General features: G+C 46.2%; 1 protein-coding gene across 4 annotated transcripts in view; it reads left to right on the top strand.

Annotated features, from left to right (window-relative positions):
• The window catches only part of IRAK2 (interleukin 1 receptor associated kinase 2), a 54,740-nt gene extending 33,478 nt beyond the window's left edge, over positions 1–21,262 (top strand). For 3 of the 4 annotated variants that reach the window (XM_079122566.1, XM_079122564.1, XM_079122563.1), the window contains 7 exons: positions 2,218–2,332; positions 4,215–4,324; positions 5,792–5,987; positions 9,624–9,686; positions 17,043–17,243; positions 18,611–18,875; positions 20,095–21,262. In XM_079122566.1, the coding sequence (XP_078978692.1) occupies positions 2,218–2,332; positions 4,215–4,324; positions 5,792–5,987; positions 9,624–9,686; positions 17,043–17,243; positions 18,611–18,875; positions 20,095–20,207 (1,063 nt within the window). In that variant the 3' untranslated portion in view covers positions 20,208–21,262. The remainder of the gene's footprint in view (positions 1–2,217; positions 2,333–4,214; positions 4,325–5,791; positions 5,988–9,623; positions 9,687–17,042; positions 17,244–18,610; positions 18,876–20,094) is intronic. The other variant, XM_079122565.1, reaches the window with a different exon arrangement.
• The last annotated feature ends 1,387 nt before the right edge of the window (positions 21,263–22,649 follow it).

The raw sequence follows: 22,649 nt of genomic DNA, 5'->3' as shown, positions 1-22,649 counted from the left end.
AAAAGTAATAAAGGTCTTCAAAAGTTATTTTCAGGGGCTGGGGAGATAGCTTAGTCGGTAGAGTGCTTGCCTTGCAAGCACAAGGCCCTGGGTTCGATCCCCAGCACCCAAAAAAAGAAAAAACAACAACAACAACAACAACAACAACAACAAAATAGTTATTTTCAGCTGGGTGCAATAGTTCATGCATGTAACCCCAGCTACTTGGGAGATTGAGGCAGGAGAATTGCAGGTTTGAGGCCAGCCTTAGCAACTTAGTGAGATTCTGTCTCAACATAAAAAACAAAAAGGGCTGGAGATGTAGCTCGGTGGTAGAGCACCCTGGATTCAATCCCCAGTACTACAAAAACAAAAGTTATTTTCAAATCTGCTCATTTTGCCAATGGGTAAACTTGGCCAGAGACGTGAAATGGGCCTTCCAATTCCAGAGCTGGTTGGGGACTGGGAAAGCTTGTTCACAGTCCTGGGAACTTTGTCCTGGCTCTCCCTTCATGAATCGATGAATTTAAATGCATATTGACCCCCTATCACATGCTGGCCACGCAATGCATGATTACAATGGCATAGTTTAAGAAATATAATTTTGAGTACTGGGTGTGTAGCTCCATGGTAGAGCACTTGCCTAGCATGCATGAGTCTTTCCATAGGTTCTATCCTTAGTACTAGAAGAAAATTTATAAATAAGAAAATATAAAGTACATGCATTAACATTTTATTTTTTTTGTTTGTGATAGTGCGGATTGAACCCAGGGTCACTGTACTACTGAGCCACATCTCCAGTCCTTTTATTTCATTTTCAAGTTAGGGTCTTGCTACATTACCCAGACTGACCTTGGAACTCATGATCCTCCTGCCTCAGCCTTCTTAGTAGGATTATAGGTGTACACCACTGTGCTCAACATCTTTTTTTGTTTGCAGTGCTGGGGATAGAACCCAGGGCCTTGCACATACTAGGCAGGTACTGCATCACTGACCTGCACCCCCAAGCTTTCTAAAAATTTTTATTTTGAGAGAGGGTCTTGCTCAGTTGCCTAGATTGACCTCAAACTTGTGATCCTCCTGCCTCAGTCTCCCAGGTCACTGGAATTATAGGCAGGTACTGCTATGCCCTGGATTATTTTAATATATCTTTCATTCTTTCTCTTTTCATTTATGGATGTGAGTGCACACATGCACATACACATCTGTACACACACACTTCATCAAAACTGTAAATATAATTCTGCTTCCACTTTGGCAGAGTGCCTCAGTGGAGTTGGCAGTCACTCCTCATTCACTGATTGAGATAATGGGAGCTGTCCAGCCCTTTCCTGGGCTCCAGGGCGTGCAGACTTGAAGCTGTCAGTCCCTGCCTTGGAGAAGTTAATGGTCCAGTGGGGGACTGACCTGTAAATAACTAAAGGTCATGACAATTGTGGACAGGAAATAGAGGAGGGTGGAGAGATCAGGCTGCGGGGAAGCTGGGAGGCGATGGGATAGGAAGGGGTGTGACCCAAGGCAGAGGAGAGGGGAATGAAGGGGGCATTCTGAAAACTGCTGGTGGCGAATGGTGACGCATTAGATGCAGGATGTAAGGGAGCATCCAGGAAGTTGGATGGGTGGTATGCCCACTGCAGACATAATAAATAAAGGTGGAGAAACAGGTTTGGGACCTACTGAGACTATGATGACATTGACTTGAGCATCAGGATACAGTTAGACATTCAGGTGTGGAGCTGAAGATGGGGCCATGAGTTAAGGGGTTTGGGATTGTTCCTAATAGCAGCAAATGGAGGCGCTCAACTGCAATAGATCCTTATTTCAGAGAAAGGCAAAAGAGGAAGGTCTTAGTAAAAAAGGCCAAGAAAGAGTAGCCAGAGAGGAAGGAGGAGATTCAGGAGGGAATGGTGACTGAGACCCAGGGGGAAAGGTTTATGGGGAAGAACCCCAGTTCCAAAGTCAAACTGACATGGACCTGGGGCCTGGCTTCATGGCTTGCTGGCTGTGGCCTTGACACGTTCCCTAACCTCGAGGCCCCTGTTCCTGGAGAGTGGGTGGTGAAGGTGTCACACTGCAGAGCAGTGCAGCAAGGCGAGGCCCTTAGGGGTGAGTGTAAGGCCCCTGGGCGTTTGCTGGTGTCCTTGTGGGTGAAGAGGGCAGAGAGGGCTGGCGGTGGGGATCCGTCTTTGACTCTTCTTGCTGTCTGACTCGTCACCCTGTGCTGATGCCTGATTTTAGAAGTTGCCACCCCAACATCTTACTTCTACTGGGCTACTGCTCTGGAAGACAGTTTCACAGCCTGATCTACCCCTACATGGCAAATGGTTCTCTACAGGACAGACTCCAGGATCGGGTAAGGGACTGGGTCACAAAAAGAGATCAGGAACAGGTAGCACCCAGTTAGGGAATCAAGTTTAAAGACTTACAGAAGGCCAGAGGGGAAAAGGTCACTCATGGAAGACCAGGGAGGACTTCAAGAGGAGAAGATGGGTCAAGGGAGAGAAGATCTGAGTAAATATCTTCAGGAAAAACCTGTGTAAAAATTATCTGACAAGAGGCAAGTCAAGAGCAAGCCAGAGGTATCCCATGGTACTAATTATGTTCATCATTGTTCTGGAGGTATTAGCCAATGCAGCAGGATAAGAAAAATAATTAAGAAGAAAGAGTATGGAAAAGTGGAGGTGAATTTTTATTACAAATGTTCATCCACTATATACCTTTTTGCTTATGTTTTAATGGATTGTCCCTGAAAAGATGTAAGAAACTGGTCTGACTCTGGGTAGGATAACTAAGTAGCTGGGACACAGAATGGAAGGAAAACTTACACCATCTTCCTTTTAATACCTATTACGTCATGTGAATGTAACACCAGCTAAAATTTATAGTTTTTTAATCCCTTGCTTATAAAATCCTCAGACAGGTTAGGGAGTTCCTCCACAACCCAGTTGTTGCTTCCCTTAGCAGGAACCAGATGAAACCATTAATCATGGTGTACAAAGGGTCGCCAACTGTTCTGAGCTCTCACTGTTTGCCAGACGTGTCATTTCTTTTTGGCCTTGCTACAACCAAAGAGGTCCCCCCTTGCCCCCATTTTCCAAAAGAGGGGTCTCTGGCACAGGTACAAAGTGACTTGCCTGAAGAGGCACATCTACTAGGTATCAGAACCGGGGTTTTCGATTGGGTTCATCTGGCTTCAGTGTTTTTGAAAAGAAATCTCCTAGCAGGGGATGCTAGGCCAGTTATTAGGGGACGTGGAAGCCAAAACAGTGATTGAAAAACACGTGGTGATTTCACCTGGGAGACTCAGTCTCAGAGTGGCAGTGGCAGCATCTGGGAGCAAGTGGGAGGCTTCAGCCCACTCTCCACTCCTCTCGGTGCTTGTGAAGTACACACGAGATGGGCGTAAGGCCCATGTGCGTGGCTTGCAAACACCCTAGCTTCTCTTGCAAGAGGGAAATCTGAGTGCTATCCCTGTCATCATAAAAATGACTGCTCTTGATTGAGCACCTATTGTAAGGCAGGCCTTGCAGTCCTTTGAATCCTTAAAATGGTCCTAAAGCGGGTAAACCTTTCCATATTTTTCTTTTTCTTTGCTTTTCCTTTCCCTTCCTTTCTTCCTCTTTCCCTCCCTTCTCTCTGTCTTTCTCTCTCCCTCCTTTTCCCCCCTCCTTCCCTCCTTCCTTCCTTCCTTCCCTCCCTCCCTCCCTCCCTCCCTCCCTCCTTCCCTCCCTCCCTCCCTCCTTCCCTCCTTCCTTCACTCACTTCGTTCCTTCCTTCCTTCCTTCCTTCCTTCCTTCCTTCCTTCCTTCCTTCCTTCCTTCCTTCCTTCCCTCCCTCCTTCCTTCCCTGCTTCCTTCCCTCCTTCCTTCCCTCCCTCCCTTCCCTCCTTCCTTCCTTCCTTCCATTTGAACCCAGGACTTTACACACATACTAGGTGAGCACCCTATCACTAAGCTATACCCCCAGCCTGACATTTCTATTTTTACCCAAGGAAACAGCCTCGGAAGCATTAAATGTCTTTTCCAAAGTTGCACAGCTAGTGTGTGTCTGCAGTGGGATTACACACAGGTCTGTCTGATGTCAGGTGTCATAATTTCATGTCAGTGGATCACATGGCTGAGCCCTGTCGTGAGGATAGACGTGAAGGACTAGGGGAGAGAGGAGACCAGGATCAGGCCATCAGGATCTTAGGAAGGGGCAGGCATGACTGTTTCTACTTCTCTTCTTCCTTTTAGGGTGGCTCGGAGCCCCTCCCCTGGCCCCAGCGCATCAGCGTCTGCTTGGGGCTGCTCCGTGCTGTTGAGCACCTGCATGGCCTGGAGATCATCCACAGCAACATCAAGAGGTGAGAGTCAGGCTGGACCTGCCAAGGGCCTGGGCCGCAAGGCTGGGCCTAGCTCCTGTTCTCGGGTTCCCCTTCCTCTCTCTGCCTCTCTTCTCTTTGCTTTTCTCTCCCCACCTTTTCTCCCCCGGGTGTCTTCTTTCTCCTTGTTATACCCTCAAAGACCATTGCTTCTGGGCTGTGCCCGCTGGTTGCCCTCTGCACGCATGCCTGCCTGTCTCCATGTTTGTCTTTCTGAGCTGCTCTTTTCCCAGAAAGCCCTCTGCACCTCGGTTCATTTCTCTCTCCACTCAGCAGCCAGTGTGGACCCCATCCTTGAGCTTTGGGCCATGTCTGCCAACCCCTCTGGAATTTTGAGTTCCCTGATCAGTCTCTTCTTGGAGACCCATGCCCTGCTGCTTGTGTATCATGGTGATTGATGACATCTTGTCAGGAGAACTTCCTGCACCCCAGCATTTCAGGATCATGTGTCCAAGAATAAGAGATCACAGTACGAGTTTCATCATGGGTGTGATTTCAGAAAATCTGACAGTACCAGCTCTGGAACCACAGACCTCACAGTTCCTCAAAGGTTTCTTTCCATTTGAGACATGCAAATGTGGAAGCCCTTTCCTCTTTTCTCTCCCCTGATTTTTATGGCATTGCATTAACAATTGTATTATTAAGGAAGGAACCGGAAAGGCTAGAGGTCATCACTGGCGTACTACCCTGACTCATTAGTGGGCCTGTGGTCTTTGTTTCTTTTCTTTCTTTTTGCAGTGCTGGGAATGGAGCCCAGACCCTAGCACATGCTGGGCAAATGTTCTACCACTAAGCTGCATGCCCAGCCCAGCCATTTTTTAGTTTAATCCCTTCCTGCATAGATCCTTAGCTGTAGGGTTACAGTTGCCTGGTTGCCAGTTCATCTGCTGTTCCCCCTCTTTATTTAAACATGGTGAATATTTCCCTACATTGAGTATCGTCCTGGTTTTAGTGACTACTTAATCTTCTGTTGAAGGGAAGATTTGAAAATATATACATAGCCTAACTTATCTCCCCTCTTTCAAATTCTTTGAGTTATTTCCCACCAATGCCCTTTTTATTCCCTTAGGATCTGGGTGTGTTCAGTCCCAAGGGATGCTGATATTTTGACTTGCATCAGCCAGGCAGAACTGGGGTCAGAAGAGGTTTGGAAGGGACCAAATTGGTATACTGCGGGCTTGGCAAGCTGAACTGATCAGAGTTGACAGGCTCCACCTTTGTGGCCACTTTCCTGGGGCAACAAGACTAATTCTTAGCTCCATCCCCATTTGCTAGAGGAAGTGGGTTCCCAGCACCCCGCCTTTGCCTGACTGATCTGGCTCAGGAGCTCTGTGTTGAGGGTCTTCAGTGACCCCCCACTTGCAGGGGCTGACATTGCCTACCACTAAGTCATCTTCCATGGCAACCCCTCCAGGTCAGAATGAGAAGAGTCTCTCTGCTTTTTCACAGCTCCAATGTTTTGCTGGACCAAAATTTCACCCCCAAGTTGGCTCATCCAGTGGCTCACCTGTGTCCTGTCAATCAAAGGTCAAAATACACCATGATGAAGACCCACCTTTTCCAGGCCTCCGTGGCTTATCTGCCAGAGGATTTCATCAGGGTGGGGCAGCTGACGAAGAGAGTTGACATCTTCAGCTGTGGAATAGTAAGAACTTGCCTCTCTGCTCAGACTTGGGCCTGTACTCATTTGTCTTCCCACAGCTCCTTTGTAAGCCCAGGACATAGTGGGATCTACCCCTGGCATGGGGCGGGGGGGCGGGAACCTATGTGACAGACTGTATGTGGTCCTAAAAGGCTCAAATATTCCCTCTGTGGCCTGTTAGAAAAATATTTGCCAACCCTTGAAGTAAAGGCATTCCTGATTGTCGGGGTTCTAGGAGGCTACAGACATTATCTCCTGACTTCCCTAATTCTACGTTATTCATCCAATTGTCTGTGGGTTTTCCCTCATTTGCTTGTCCACTGTGCAATCTTCTATCCTGTGTCCAGCAGCCATTTGTTCAGCAGTCATTCAGTGTCCATTTACCCACCTAGCATCCCTCCCTGCCATCACCTCCAGCCTTCCTCTTCCTGACTGTGTGGCAGGCCTGTGAAGTATAATATAACTACAACACATTTCCTCCCCCAGGAAATACAGCAATCCCCAAGGTATATCTCTGTAGAACACACCTGAGTTCCTTGAGATCTCTATAGAATCCATGTGTGAACAGGGTTTTGTAGCCAATCATGTTTGGAATATACTGGGTTAAACAAAGTCAAGCAAGTTTCTTTATCATTGTGAATTCATCAGAGAAAGGGGTACGGGATTTCCCGAGTTCACTGGACCTTGTTTTCTCAGAGTTATCTGTCAGCATCAGTATTCCATGGAACCCAGTCTGGTAAACACCGACTAGAAAAGCGGCAGCCCATTTGACCTCAGCCAAACACAGACCTTGGGCCTTGCCCTCTCTTCTACTCCAGTCTTGAAGTCTGCATTTCCTGTCTCTGATCATGGTGTCTTACCCAGTCGCATCTACCACAAGAGCCCTCATCCGAGCCTCTGTGTGCCAGGTGCAGCTTCCTTCTGCCTTCAGCTTGTCCAGCTCTGCTGACTTCCTTCCCTCCCTTGGCCCATTTGGAGTTTTCCTGCTCCTTTAAGAACCAGTGGGCCTGGCATGGTGACGCATACCTGTAATCCCAGCTACTCAGGAGGCTGAGGTGGGAGGACTGCAAATCCAAGGCCAGCCTGGGCAACTTAGTGAGACCCTGTGTCAAAAAATGAAGAGTGGGGTGGGTGTGGGGGATAGAGCTCAGTGGTAGAGCACCCCTGCATTAAATCCTTGTTCCTGTAAAAAAAAATTTAAAAATTACAAAAAAAAAGTAAAAAAAGAACCTGTAAGACCGGACTCCTAACTGCCAAGTACCTAGACTAGCTGTTACTTTCAGTCCTGTGGCCTAGATTACATCACCCTTATTTCTGGGCCTCAGTTTTGTCTTCTGTAAAATGGGGGTAATGGTACATATGGAAAGTCATGGAATTATATACATAAACTGGTTAGCACAGTACTCTGCATTCATCAAGGTATTTGTTTATTTATTCATTCATTTATTTATTTATGCTGGGGATGGAACTAGGGACCTTGTGCATGATAGGTAAGTGCTGTACCATTGAGCTGCACTTCAAGCCCTCTTCATTGTTGTTTCTTTCCTTTTTTTTTTTTTTTTTTTTTAATGTGGTACTGGGGATTGAACCCAGAACCCAGGGACACACTGAGCTACATCCCCAGTCCTCTCAAGGTCCAGGCTGGCCTCCATCTTGCAATCCTTCTGCCTCAGTCTCCCAAGTAGCTGTGCCACTGGGGCCTGCTCTCAGCATTTTTTGTTGAGCACCAAATGACTGCTGGAAAGGGCTCATCCATTACATCTGTGAAAGAGGCAGAGGAAATGTTTGCTTATTAATTTCCCCTTATTCTCTCTTCCTGGAAGGACCTGGACTTTCAATTGACTCCAGTCCCACTTGCTGTGGTGGTGGCCTCTTCTGCACCCCCGCCCCTGGCCACTTCCAGTCTGCTTTTAACCCTCTGGCCCTGGGTCATTCTGCCAGTAAATGGGACCCCATTCCACCTTGACTGGAGAAGGGTTTTGGGAGAAAGATTTGACCCCGAGGGTCGAATGTTCATTCCTGTAACATTCACATATGCTTGATCCCCTTTTCACAATGAGGACACCGAGGCTCAGATTTTAATTGTCCAAAGATCACCTGAGCATGTGAGGAACTGTCACAGAGTTTGAACTCAGGCCTGTCTGACCTTAGAGCCCTTTACCACCACACTTATCTCTGCTGCAAATTCTTGTTCAGAGGTTTCCTGTTTATTAAGACACTTGCCACAGTTTATCAGTTTTGTGGTAGCTCATACTGGCACAGGGCTGAGCTTGTTTGCAAGTAGATGCATTAGTGAATAAATAATGGTAGTAAGTTCCATGGAAGAGATATGTCCCTAAGACTTTCTGTGTAGAGCAGACACCTGTACCTGGATTCCTTCTCTCCCTGAGATTGACACAGCAATGTCGACTGGCCATTTCTGGTGAGGTTTTTTGTTTTTTGCTTTTTTGAGGGTTCTGGGGATTGAACCCAAGGATGCACTACCACTGAGTTACCTCCAAGCCCTTTTTATTTTTTATATTTTAAGGACAGGGTCATCACTAACTTGCCCAGGCTGGCCTCAAAATTGTAATCCACATGCCTCAGCCTCCCGAGTCATGGGGATTATGGGTGTGTGCCATTGTGCTTTGGTGCTGATGGCATATTTTTTTATGGTACTGTTTTTTTATTGGTGCATTTATAACTGTACATAATGGTGGGATTTGTAATTACATGTCATACATGCACACAGTATAATAATTTGGGCAATACCATTCCCCAATATTTTCCCTTTCTCTCCCTTCCTCCTTCCCCTGGTCCCTTTCCTCTGCTCTACTGATCTCCCTTCAGTTTTCATGAGACAACTCCCTTTCTTTTCCTTTTTCTTCTCTAACTTCTACATATGAGAGAAAACGTATAGATTCTTGACGTTCTAAATTTGGCTTATTTTGCTTAACGTAATGGTCTCAAGTTCCATCCATTTTCCTGCAGATGACATAATTTCGTTTTTTGTTATGGCTGAATAAAACTCCATCGTGTATGTATACCACAGAATGAAGTGATCTTTAACAATAGCAAGCTGGAAGCCAGGCAAAGTGGCGCATGCCTGTAATGAGCGACTCGTGAGGCTGAGGCAGGAGGATCTCACGTTTGAGGCCAACCTCAGCAACTTAGTGAGACCCTCTCTCAAAGTTAAAAAGGGTTGGGATTTAGCTCAGTGGCAAAGTGCCCCTGAGTTCAATCCCAGTACAAAAAAAAAAAAAAAAAAAAAAAGGTGTATTTGAGATGGGCACAGCATCATACACCTGTAATCTCAGCTCGTTGGGAGGCTGAGGCAGGAGGATCGAGAGTTGGAGGTAGCCTGGGCAAGATAGCAAGATGCTATCTGCCAAATAATAACACACACACACACACACACACACACACTTGACTTTGAATTTCATCCTCCCTGTTTTGCTGTAAGTGAGACTGCTAGCAGCTGGGTGACGTCTTTAGTTGGAGGAGTATTCAGTGATATTCCCACGTCCCAGACTCTGAGTAAGATGCTGCTGGCTCAGACTCCACTACAGAGAAGCTTCTGTTATGGCCAGATTCTCCTGCTGACCTCGTGCATGAGTGTCAGAGCTGAACCGTGGTAACTCCCTGTTCTGCTCTTTGCAGGTGCTGGCTGAGATCCTCACTGGCATCCCTGCGGTGGATAAGGACCGTAGCCCAGTTTACCTGGTAAGGGACACAGTCACTTCTGGCTAGCAGGCTGGTACCTATGGGCCTCACTGCTGTGTGTACAGAGGTCTGGGTCCTTTTTATACCCACTGATGAGGCCTCAATCCAGGGTTTGATTTGCATTTGTGCAAAATAGCTTTCAGTGCCCACCCCCACCAGCCAAACAATTGCTTTCTCACGGTTGCATTTAGAATGGTTAGGAAAGGCCCATTTCTTCTCCACCTACCAGGCGGTTAGATAGGGTTTATCCTCAACTTGGTCAAAGTTAATTTCTGCCCCTTTAAGCAGGTTCCTATAATAAAAGCAATACTTTTTATACGTTGAAGATCACACAGAGACACACAAACACACTGTCATTCCAAAAAAGTGCCGGCACAGTGTGACTCTGCTCTCTGCTAGGCACTTTACATGCGTAAGCTTTCAGAATCATCTCAAAATCCCCACGATGGGGTCATGATGTTGGTCTATGGATGAGGAATGTGGGCACTGAGATCTACCTGGGACCTCGGAGTCCTACATGTCAACGCCACAGTCCTGAGTTGGGTCCTCTGTGCTCCAGATCTTAAGCTCTTGACCGTGACCCTTGGCCGATTGTTTAATTCTGGTGACAGTCCACCCACCCAAACTTGCCATTACCATCCCCATCTTACTGCTGAGAAAGCTGAGGCCAAGGTGTGGTGCCCCACAGAGGTCATGGCAGGGCTGAGATTTGAGTCCTGCCTTCCACGGCATTGTTCAGGTGCTGCACCAACCTGGGGCTCCTTCCCTGCCCAGACATTGAGATGATTAGAAAACCAACTGTGTGTGTGTGTGAGACCCCAAAACACCCGCTGAGATCTGGGGTGGGTAGCCTGCAGACCTCCCTTTCTATACAGAAAATCACTCCTTGTCCCTTTGCTGAACTCTGTGGGCTCCGCCCCTTTGGGCTCTGGATCCCGGATGCTACAAAGAGGGCACAGCTTTGACATGGATTGTGGTTTGGGGCCCTTTAGGGGTGATTCGTTCTTTCCTGACTTTTCTAAAGACATAGTCCCTAGCAGTCCTCTGGGACTCCCTGGAGAATTTCATATGAGGAGGGAGCTATTATGGAGGATATCATCTTTTAAAAAATATAGTTTCAGCCAGGCATGGTGGCACACACCTATAATCCCAGTGACTCAGGAGACTGAAGCAGGAGAATTGCAAGTTCAGAGTCAGCCTCAGCAACTTAGCAAGGCCCTAAGCAACTCAGTGAGACTCTGTCTTTACATAAAATACAAAAAAGGACTGGGGATGTGGCTCAGTGGTCACGTGCCCCTGGGTTCAGTTTCTGGTACTGAAAAAATAAAAGTAGTTTCAAAAACATAATTTCTTTCTCCTCTGTAGACCAAGTATGGGCTCCACTCATGTCCCAGGGATGGTACATGGAAGCCAATGGGTAACTGAGATTCAGTCAGAGTGAGACTCCCTGACACTATCTATGGTGGGAGGAGACGGCCTCTCACGGGCCTTGCTCAGTTGCTCAGTGGCTCAATGGGGCGTTAGACACCTTAGTATCCAGAGGGTATTTGGGGTTGGTTTCCATAACAATTTAAAATGTACGTTTTGGGCTGGGGTAATAGCTCTGTGGTTGATGGAGCGCTTGCCTTGCTTGTGGAGGCCCCAGGTTCCACCTTCGGGACCACCAGAAGGAAAAATAAAAGTGTGTATCCTTTGATGTAACAATTGAATTTGTACTCAAGAGGGACATGCACACGTTTGAGGAAAGACATACGACAGGGACATTTGTTGTAGCTGTGTTTTATATAGTAAGGCACTGCAGGCTAGTGAAATAATAATGGGGAATTGTTTAAAGAAATTATGATGCAGTCATATATACCACGGAGTACTATGAAGTTATTTATATATAACTTTAAACAATAAATTTATAAATATTTATAATGAGAATAAAGAATACGATTTTATTTTTCTGTGCTGGGGATGGAACCCAGCCTCATGTATGCTTAACATGCACTCTACTACTGAGCTGCACTAGACCCGTAGCCCAAATATGATTTTTTTTTTTGGTGGTGGTACTGGGGATTGAACCCAGGGGTACTCTAGCACTGAGCTATGTCCCCAGCCCTTTTTATTTTTTATTTTGAAACAGGGTCTTGCTCAATTGTTGAGGCTACCCTTGAACTCACCATCCTCCTGCCTCAGCCTCCTGAGTTACTGGGATTACAGGTGTGTGCCACCACACCCAGTCCTGATATGATACATTTTGATATACAAATGAATACCTGAAAGGGCAACACCAAATCAAGATGATGGACATATCCATTTCTGTCCTCCTTTCTGTCCTGCTGCCATCCTTGGCAGCCAGAGACCCGCTTTGTGTCAACACACAGAGGTTTGGAATTTTGCAGTTCTGTATAAATAAATCACATGCTTGTGCTCCTAGTTTGTCATCTTTTCCTTGCTTGGCAGAGTTGTTTGAGCCTCACCTGTGCTCTGTGTGCCTGTTGTGCACTGAGTTTGTGACTGAGCAGTGTTACTAGACGGACATGTCAGTTTGTCCATTCATTTATTGATGGGCATTTGGAGTGTTTCCAGTTTTTTACCCCTGCAAATAAAGGTGCCAGATCTGTTTGTGTGTAGGTCTCTGTGTAGGTATTTCTTTCGAGGGTCAATTCATACTTCCAAGGTGGACAAAATTGTATGAGTTTTGATGAATATATACAAACATGTGACCACCACATGATCAAGATAGGGAATGTGTCCATTGCTCCAGAAAATTACCTCAGGCCTCTTTGTAGCTGATTCCTCACCCCTCTTACAGCCCTGGCGAATACCAGTCTAACTTCTGTTCATACAGGTCTGTCTTGTTTCAGGGTATCATACAGATGGAACCATAGCCAGGTTCCAACTCATGTCTGGCATCTTTGGCTTGGCACAATGCCTTTGAGATTCATCTTCATGGTGCATGTGTCAGGGGTTCATCCCTTTTGATTGGTGAGGAGTGTATGGATGTGGGAGTTTTTTGTTTTTTTTTTTTCCCCCATCCATTTAACAATAGTTGGACATCTGAGTTGTTTCCAGGTTGTGGTGATTTTGAATAAAGCTGATAAAAGCATTGTCATTAAAAACCAAAAGAGAACATGAAGGTCTAGGGATGTAACTAGTGGAAGCTTGGCATATGAGAGGTCCAGGGTTTGACCTTTAAAAAAAAAAAAAAGGAAGAATAAGAAGAAACAGGACAGGGTGACCCACACTTATAATCCCAGCGATGCAGGAGGCTGAGGCAGAAGGATCACAAGTTCAAGGCCAGCCTCAGCAACTTAGTGAGGCCTTAAGCAACTTAGTGGGACCCTGTCTCAAAATATAATAAGGGCCGGGGATGTGGCTCAGTGGTAAGGCATCTCTGGGTTCAGTCCTTGTACCAATAAATAAATAAATAAATAGGGCTGGGGCTGTAATGCTTTGGTAGCATATTTGCCTAGTGTGCATGAAGCTTGGGTTCCTTTCCTAGTGTGCACATATGCACACACACACACACATACACACACACACAAACACACACAAGAAAGACAGAAATGAATAAATAAAAACTAAAACACAAATAATAAACATGAGCAAGATGTATGTTTGGACAGAGAGCTATCCCCACATGCAAAAAAGCAAGTTCAGAACAGTATTATAATCCCATTTTTGGTAAAAAATAATGATAACATTGTGTCATATATTTTCTTTTTTGGGGGGATACCGGGAATTGAACTCACAGTCTCTCACCACTGAGCCACATCCCCAGCCCTATTTTGTATTTTATTTAGAGACAGGATCTCACTGAGTTGCTTAGCGCCTCACTGTTGCTAAGGCTGACTTTGAACTCACACTCCTCCTGCCTCAGCCTCCCAAGCTCCTGGGATTACAGGTGTGCACCACTGTGCCTGGCTTGTCATGTATTTTCTTAATTGCAAATTTGGGATAAAAATAGGACCTACCTGGTGCTAGGGATATAGCTCAGTTGCTTGTCGCAAGCACAAGGCCCTGGGTTCAATCCCCAGCACCACAAAAAAAAAAAAAAAAAAAAAAAAAAGAAGAACCTACCTGATAGATATATTATATATAGGTATATTATAGTTATATTTTTTGTGTGAAACGTATAAAAGAATGACTACAATGTGATAAGCACAAATTTATGTTAGCTATTGTTTTGATGGCTCTTAGGCTATTGCTCGCCCTTGTTATAAATAAAAATATGATAAAATGATAGAAGCTGCATAGCAGAAAGTAATTTAATGCAAAATATTCATAGAGATTGTATTTGGAAAGGGGAAATGAGGGGACAAGTTAACTTTCAACCCCAAAATTTAACCACTTTTTTTCTTTTTGGTGCTGGGGATTGAACCCAGGGCCTCTTAAGTACTGACCATGTACTTTACCACTGAGCTATACCTTAACCCCTGTCGTATTTTAATTTTTAACAAAAACTTCTTGTAACAATGATACTGCTTCTGGTAGTAATGATTTCTACTTAAGCAGCAGTTTTTTTTTATTTCAGTCATTCCACACTTGGCTTAGAGAACCCAGCAGCACAGGGACTCCAGTCTTCTTCCCCATCATCCCTTCCTGCTGCAGGGATGGTCACTTTTCCAAGCCCCTTGTGATCACGGACAGTTTGAAAGCAAATCCCAGATCTTATGTGACTACACCCATAAAATAGTTATTTTCTTAATTCCTTGATATGATTTAATAGCCATCCTTATTAAGATTTCCCAAATTGTCTCAAAAGCTTTATTTTTCTGCACTGCTGGGGATGGATCCAGGGCCTCACACAGGCTAGGCCAGCACTCTGCCACTGAGCTGCACCTGCAGCCCCACAGACCTGAAGAAAGTCCTCAGTGCTATTATGTTCTCTCAGGGCCCCTCCTGCCTGTGCCTTTTGTACCATCATTGCATTTTTGCATAAAGTGAGTCAGCAGTAGACTGCTGCTGCTCTGGTCTTGCTCACTGTGTCCTTGGGGTCTCTTTCACTTGTTCCTCTGTTCCCCACATTTCCTTTGCCCTGGCGGCTGGTGCTTCAGAGTTGGTGGAGGTTCATGTCAGTGCACTTCCTCCAGGTGCCCTGGGCTTGCCCTGGGTCCTACTGAGCGCTGATATTAGTGCTGACTCCTCAGTTGTGAAGTTCCATCATCCTGTCACAACCTGTTCTCAGCACCTCCTGCGGAGGGTGACTAGATAAGATCTGTCTTTCCACCAGGGCTGCTACGCCTATCAATCTTTCAGTGCAACCACTGGTTCCTTTCCAGTTGGTTGTAACCTACATGCAGTTTCTGGTTCCTTTCCAGATGGTTGTAACCTACGTGCCTGTCAATCATAAGTTTGACTATTGCTTATTCATGTGTCGCCTATGGACACCATCCTGTATTCAGTTATTTATTTAATTTTGTGGTGCTGGGGATGGAACTCAGGACTTTGCCCGTGCTAGGCAAGTGCTCTACCACTGAACAACACCCCCAGGCCCACTTTTTAAAAAGATAAACATTTAAAAAGCAGAGCTCACACAAGGGAATTGTGCAAACGCACCCCTTGCCCACTATAGATTTCTCCCCAGGTATTGATCCTATGGCTGTTCCTTAGATCCTCACACACCCATTGCCTGGATGGGGAGACTGTAGCCGAGTGGTGTTTACTTTGTTTATTTTGAAGTAAGCATCACAACCCATGGCAGATAATCTTTCAGAGTTATTTTTTCTGAATTGTAAATGTATTTGTTGTGGTTTCTTTAGTTTGTTTGTTTTTATACCAGGGATTGAACCTAGGGGTGCTTAACCACTGGGCCACATCCCTGACCCTTTTTATATTTTATTTAGAGACAGGGTCTTGCTAATTGCTTAGGGTCTTGCTAAGTTGCTGGGGCTGGCTTTGAACTTGCAATCCTCCTGCCTCAGCTTCCTATGTCACTGGGATCACAGTTGTGCAGCACAGTGCCCTGACACTCCCCACCAGCACTCTTGTTTCCTTTGATGGTTACAGCCTCTGTACTGAAATTCCCAGCTTTTCCATTCATTTCGATTCTCTCTTGGAGAACCTGGTGGTGATGGCAGTGCCCAGGATTCCGTCTTCCGCAGGGTAAGCACAGGCAAGGGTAAACTTCCGAGCCTGCTGCTTCCTACCCCTGACTTTGATCACAAGATTTTTCATGGAGACCTTGGTGGCCATGGAGGCAGAAAGAGCCCAGGTCATTGTTAACAAGGCTTAAGTCAAGAATGTGAATCAAGCGCTCAGCCGACAGTAAGTGGTGTGCAAATGATAGTTGTCACTGGAGTTTACCACCAATGGGCTATTGAATATTGATTCTGCATCAGGTTCCCTCTGTGCTATAGGTACATTATCTTGTTACTGTTTGTATACTAGGAGTAAGGTATTTTTGTTACTCTAATTTCCTGCCGAAGCAACTGAGGCCTAGAAAGGTCAGGCCCTAGTGGCTGCAGGATGAGTGCACTATGGGATGCCGTAGGTGTGTAGGGAATTTAGATTCTCCAGTTCCTGGGTGTTTCTCTGGTGTCTGGGAGCCGGGCATTGTATTTTTTTTTTTTTCTTTTCTTTCTTTTTTTAAATTTATTTTTATTATAGACAAATGGGATACATGTTGTTTCTGTTTGTACATGAAGTAGAGGCATACCATTTGTGTAATCATACATTTACATAGGGTAATGGTGTTTGATTCATTCTGTTATTTTTTCCTCCTACCCACCCTTCCCCCACTCTTTTCCCTCTATACAGTCCCTCCTTCCTCCATTCTTGCCCCCCTCCCACCCCCTATTATGTGTCATCATCCACTTATCAGTGAGATCATTCGTCCTTTGGTTTTTTGAGATTGGCTTATCTCACTTAGCATTATATGCTCCAGTTTCATCCATTTGCCTGCAAATGCCGTAATTTTATTATTCTTTATGGCTGAGTAATATTCCATTGTATATATATATATATACCATAGTTTCTTTATCCATTCATCAGTTGAAGGACATCTAGGTTGGTTCCACAATCCGGGCATTGTATTTTATTTATTTATTTTTTTTGTACTGGAGATTGAACCCAGGGGCACTTTATCCTTGAGCTACTTCCCCAACCCTTTTTGTTTTTTATGTTGATAAAGGGTCTTACTAAGTTGCTGAGGCTGGCCTCAAACTTGGGAACCTCCTGTCTCAGCTTCCGAGTTCCTGGGATTATGGGCATGTGCCACTGTGCCAGGCTTGGGCACTTATTTTTAAATGTCCTGTGGGGGTCTGAGAGGGCTTTGGGGCTCAAGGGCAGTCCTGCAGGTGGGCGGGGCACGTGGGTGGCTGCCACAGCCTGCAGCTCACAGGGACCTTTCCACCCTTCTTCCCACAGAAGGATTTACTCCTCAGCGAGATTCCCAGCAGCACCTCCTCACTCTGCTCCAGGAAGATGGGTGTGGAGAAGGCAGTGGCAAAGGAGATCTGCCAGAAGTACCTGGAGAAAAGGGCGGGGGTGCTGCCGCAGCACTGTGCGGAGGCCCTGGGCGCAGCCGTCTGCCTCTGCCTGCGGAGGCGCAACGCCAGCCTAGCAGAGGTGAGCCTTGCCCTCAGCTGGGCCCCACTTCCCGGGGCTGCCTGAGTCTGCTGCCTGGGTCGGCCTTGCCGGGGCTCACCAGGGCATGAGCTTATAAACCATAGAAACTACTGGAGCCCTCACAGGCAAAAAGGGGCAGCGCACCGACAGTTGGGGAGCCTGAGAGCAGGTGTGTTGCTGGACCAGACTCCCTGATGCTTACCAAACTCTGCTTTCTCCAAAGGTGCTTCATCCCCTCTCCCTCTCTGGGTCCCCCTTTCTCTTTCCGTCCGTCCTCTTTGTGAGGGTGGCATGTAGCTGGATCTGGAGGCCTACATGAAAACTCCTGTGTGTTGTATGTGAAATCTGTAAATTCATACCTGAACATATATATATATTTATATTTTTTATATTTATATGAATTTATAGATTTCAATACAACACACAATGAGTATATCTATATATCTATATCTCTATCTCTCTCTCTCTGTCTATATATATATATATATACATACACACACATATATATACATATATTATTTTGAGACAGGGTCTTGCTAAGTTGCTGAAGGCCTTCCTCAGTTACTGAAGCTGTCCTGGATCTTTGATTCTCCTGCCTCAGCTTCCTGAGTTACTGGGGTTACAGGTGTGTGCCACTGCACCCTGACCACACATTCAACTTTTACAAGGCACTGAGGAAATGTGATTTGTTACTATCATTAGCAGTCTGCATGGCTGAGTGTACCCCTCTCAAAAAAAAAAAAAAAAAAGATCTTCACACCCTTTGTGGGTGTGTGCATGTACACACATGAGCATGCATGTGTGCAAAAGATTGCAATTAATGAATTTAGTGGTTCACTTTACCAAACAGCAGAGACGACCAGTCTTGCTCTGCTTTCAGGGCAGTTAGACCTCTGGTGTGTCACTGTCAAGGCTGTGTCTCTGGCCCTGTCTCCATCTCTTGCCTCTGCTCTGCTCTCTGTTGTGGCTTCGTGTTGTCTTTCTGTAAATGGATTTCCTGTGTTTGGTGGGGACTCTGGTTGTGCCACTAGAAAGCAAAGGGCAGTTTTTCCAGCTCTAGGTGGAAAATCCCAAGGGAGGGGTCCAGTCAGTCGGTTTGGGTCATGTGCCCAAAGCTGGACAGTCAGATGGCCAGAGGAATGGGGTTCCATGACTGGCCCATCTGGGCCCATGTGCTATCTTTCATTCATGGCTGTGGGGTGTGGGAGTCAAGTTCAGATTTTTTCAAAGGCAGGATGCTGTTCTTCCAATAAAACAACAGCCATTTGATGGCTGACTGTCTCCCTCCCGAGGCCTGGGAGACAAGGTTTTTGGCTTTCGATTTTAGAAAGGGCTCTTGACAAGTGCTCTTCTCCCTCCTCCCCAAGGCACGTGACTCTGTGGCTGCAGTGGAAGAGTGGTTCCGAGGTCAGGAGGCCTCCATCCCTTGGAGTGGGTTCTCTGAGGGCACAGGTGCTTCCTCCAACACCCCTGAGGAAACAGATGACGTGGATGATGGCAGCCTTGATGCCCCCTCCTCTGTGAGGGCCTCCCCTGTCCCTGCAGAGAATGGAGAAGGAAGGCTGCAGGACACCGGGGGAGTGGAGGCGGACTCCCCTGAGGCCTGCGCTGGCCCCTGGGCTCCTGAGGACGGTAAGCAGGGAAGGTCTTGCGCACCGTCACTGGTGTGTCTCTGACTTCCACCCAGCATTTCTTCCTCTGTTGCCCTCTTTCACTCCTTCATTTAGTTATCTACCCATTCACCAACCAGCCAGGTGCACGAAGAGAAACCCAGGAGTTATCCTGATGCTTCCCTCTCTTCCCTGTGCCCTCCTCCAGCCAGTCACCCAGTCCTGTCCACTTGCTTCCTGAACCTCTCTCATCTCCATCTCCCCATTCCCCCTCCACAGTCTAAACTTCTGTCCTTTTTCTGGGACTGCACAGCCTACCCTCATCTTCCTTTATCCAGTCTGGTCCCGCCTTTACCAGTTCTTTCTCTAGAAGCCAACTACGGTGGTTTCTATGTTTATTTATCCATGCATTTATTTCTGTGGGGTTGGGAATGGAATCCAGGGCCTCACATATGCTAGGCAAGTGCTCCACTGAGCTACACCCCCAGCCCTAGAATGGTTTTTTATTTTGTTTGTTTGTTTGGTACGAGGGAATTGAACCCAGGGGTGCTTGACCAGTGAGCTATATTCCTAGCTCTTTTTATTTTTCATTGGGAGACAAGGTCTCATAAGTTTCTCAAGGCCTTGCTACGTTGCTGAAGCTAGCCTTAAACTTGTGATCCTCCTGTCTCAGCCTCCAGAGACACTAGAATTACAGCGCTGGCCCTTAGAGTGGTTTTTAAAAACAAAGTGCTCACGACACACCCTTGTTTAAAGTCCCTATCTCAGAGACCCAGTCAGAACTCTTCCCCAGGACCATCAGGGTCCTGTGTGGCCTCTCCGTGCCTATCTCTTCATCCTTACCAGCCACCTCTAAAAAGAGCTTCCATCCCTGCCACTTGAGTCCAAATACCCCAGGCTTCCTTCTGAAATAAAAATTGAGAAGACCTTTTCTATGAAGTGGCCTGGTCCCCTTGAATACCTAGGTGTGGACCACTCCTCCTGCTGCTCTTCCCACAGTGGGGAGAGAGAAGCTGTAGTGTTGTGGACTCCAAACCTTCCACTGTGGAGAGGAGCACAGGAGTCCCCTCCTGTCTGGAAAGGTGGGCTTCCCGGCTAAGGAAGAAGCCATGAGCATGCTCGTTATCTGAGACCTGACTGAAAAACCTGATTTAAGGCAGATTGTGATTAAATCTCACTTTCAAAGAATTATAACAACTTTTGTTCAGGTTGCTCTTTTTTAACTTTCCATTGATCTGTAGCTACAGAGACTTCTTGGAAAGTTGAGATCAATGAGGCCAAAAGGAAATTGATGGAGAACATCCTGCTTTACAATGAGGAAAAACTGGACAGCACTGAACTTTTTGGACCTTGATGACTGGAACACAGCGGAGGACCCTTGTCCTCAATTGGAAAGAGAAGTGACCAATCAAGGAAAAGGTCTGAGGCAGACTCCAAGTTCTGCCAAGAGGCAAACGTTAACTTTCCATTATGGAAGGGAAGGAAACTTCCATTTCACTAGAGTGAGTGAGAAGACCAGGGACCTCAGCTTTTACAGACACAAAAATCCACAAAGTGTTCTTCCTGTCTGGGATTTGTTAGTCAGAGCTGGGTATCAAAAGAGATGGAAGCTGAGGCCTGGTACATGGGCCCAGGATGTGGGTGATTTTGTGGTTCTGGGGAGCCCATGACGATATCCACACCAGTAAAAGCTGTCACCCCAGCAGGTCTTAGTGCTTGGCAACTGCCAGAGCAATTCTGCAATGCTGATATTGATTTCCAGACCTGTGTGTCAAATTTGCCAACAATCACCTGCAAACTTCCATACCCTGAAAGGTATTCAGCTTGTGTCCCAATGAAGTTCTTGACTCACTCTCAAGGTCTCAGATGTTACAAATGCCAGGCACTTGGCAAAGGACTCTCTGGGCTTTCTACTTCCTCCCAGTAATGTTGCAACTCGCAGATATTTATTAAGTGCCAGCTCAGCACCTGTACTCTCCCCATCTTCCTAATGTTTGTGTTTTTAATGGAGCTTTTATTCTGAGTCTTTGTGTTATTTATGGCTGGATGAAGAATCAGGAGAAGTAACCTCATATTTGATTCTGCTGCTATGGAAGTCAGTTTCTGGGACCTCAGTTTCTTTGTAAGTAAGATACCACGTGTTCATTCTCCCTGCCTCAGTTGTAGGGAGGAACAGATGCAATGGCTATAGAAGCACTTTGAAAATGCACTTGTCCTATTTTATAAAATAAATAAAGTATTAAGTGTATATTTCTGCCATGTCTCCAATGTTTATGCATTGGGTATATTTTTGAAAAATCATGTTGCAAATCTGTCCAGGAAACAAATGCTATTTTTAATGCACTAGGAAAAATGTCATATTTAAAATAGTTCTATTTTTTTTTGTAAAATAAAAAATATTTGTAAAAACAACATATATCTTATAGTTGTTTTTGTGTCTGGATGAATTTAAGGTGCTTGCCTTAATATTTTCAATTTACCTTGGGTTTAATCGGATGTAAACCTCACCATAAGTCAAGGAATATTTATATAACCAATTCCTCAGTGGATATTAAGGTTGTTTTAATCTTGCTGCTTGTGTTACCTTCCAAGGATCTTGTACTAATATACACATCTATCAGCTCTGTAAGGGAGGGAGTGCATTCCCCCACATCTCAGCTCTAAAGCATATCATGCTTTGATCCCTGCCAGTCTAATGGGTGGAAAATTGTAATTTTATCCATAATATTTATTATGGTACTGGGGATTGAACCCTGAGTACCCTATCACTGAGCTACAGTGCCCCCAATTCCTTTTATTTATTTATTCAAATATTTTTAAAAAAGTTTTTGGACTTTTATTTTACTTACTTATTTATATGCAGTGCTGAGAGTCAAACCCAGTGTGCTTCACACATGCTAGGCAAGTCTTCTACCACTGAGCCACAACCCCAGCCCTCACTTTTAAATGTTTTATTTTGAGACAGGGTCTTGCCCAGGCTGGCCTCAAATTTGCCATCTTCCTGACTAAGCCCCGAATCGTTGGATAGGTGTGCACCACTATGCCGGGCTTATTTGTAGTTTTTAAATGACTGAAGTTGAGCCATCTTCTCATGTTTAAAAAGCTGCTCCTAATTTAATCATTGGTTATCTTATGGGGAGTATTTCTATCTAGTGTGAATATCAGCCTTTGGTAATATGATGCAAATCTGTTTCTAAATTTGCCCCTCCTTTTGAGATTTTTGTGCCAGGCGGATATTCCACATTTTTGTGTAGCCCCCCTCTCTCTTTGTTTGAGATTTCTTACTTCTAATCCCAATTCTGTCACCTTCTGTGTGTGTCACTTGATCTCTCTGAGCCAGCTTCCTGCTTCTGTAAAGTGGGAGATGATGCTTAGGGCTTGATGTGGGTTCGATGTGCGAATCCGGATGTGAAAGCAGCCAGCCAAGGGGGCCAGCGCTGAGACGCGGGGACGCGGGTTCGCGGACGCCCCCTATCCGCAGAGGGCTGGCCTGAGGAACTGCGGCCCGGCCTCAGCTTCGCGCTTTCCGGGCCCACGTGAGCGGCCCCGCCCCGTCTGGCTTAGGACCAGTGCGCGAGCTTCGTAAGGCGTAAGGTCCCGCCTCCGCGCCGCTTGGCCAAGAGGAGCGCTCGGTCTTGCTCGGAGTCCCGCCCCTGGCCGATTCGAGCAATGGGCTCTCTCCGTTCGGCGCAGGCCCCTCCCCCGCCGCTTGCCGGGCCGCGGGCCGCAGGGCTCGTTCCGGGGGGCGGGCGCCGCGGCGGCCGGAGTGGTCGCAGCGCGGGCGGAGGCCGGGCCT

Source organism: Sciurus vulgaris (genome assembly GCF_902686455.1).
Source record: "Sciurus vulgaris genome assembly, chromosome: 19".
NCBI classification, from domain to species: Eukaryota; Metazoa; Chordata; class Mammalia; order Rodentia; family Sciuridae; genus Sciurus; species Sciurus vulgaris.
Note: the sequence above shows the minus strand (reverse complement) of the source record. Positions and strands in the feature narration are given on the sequence as shown.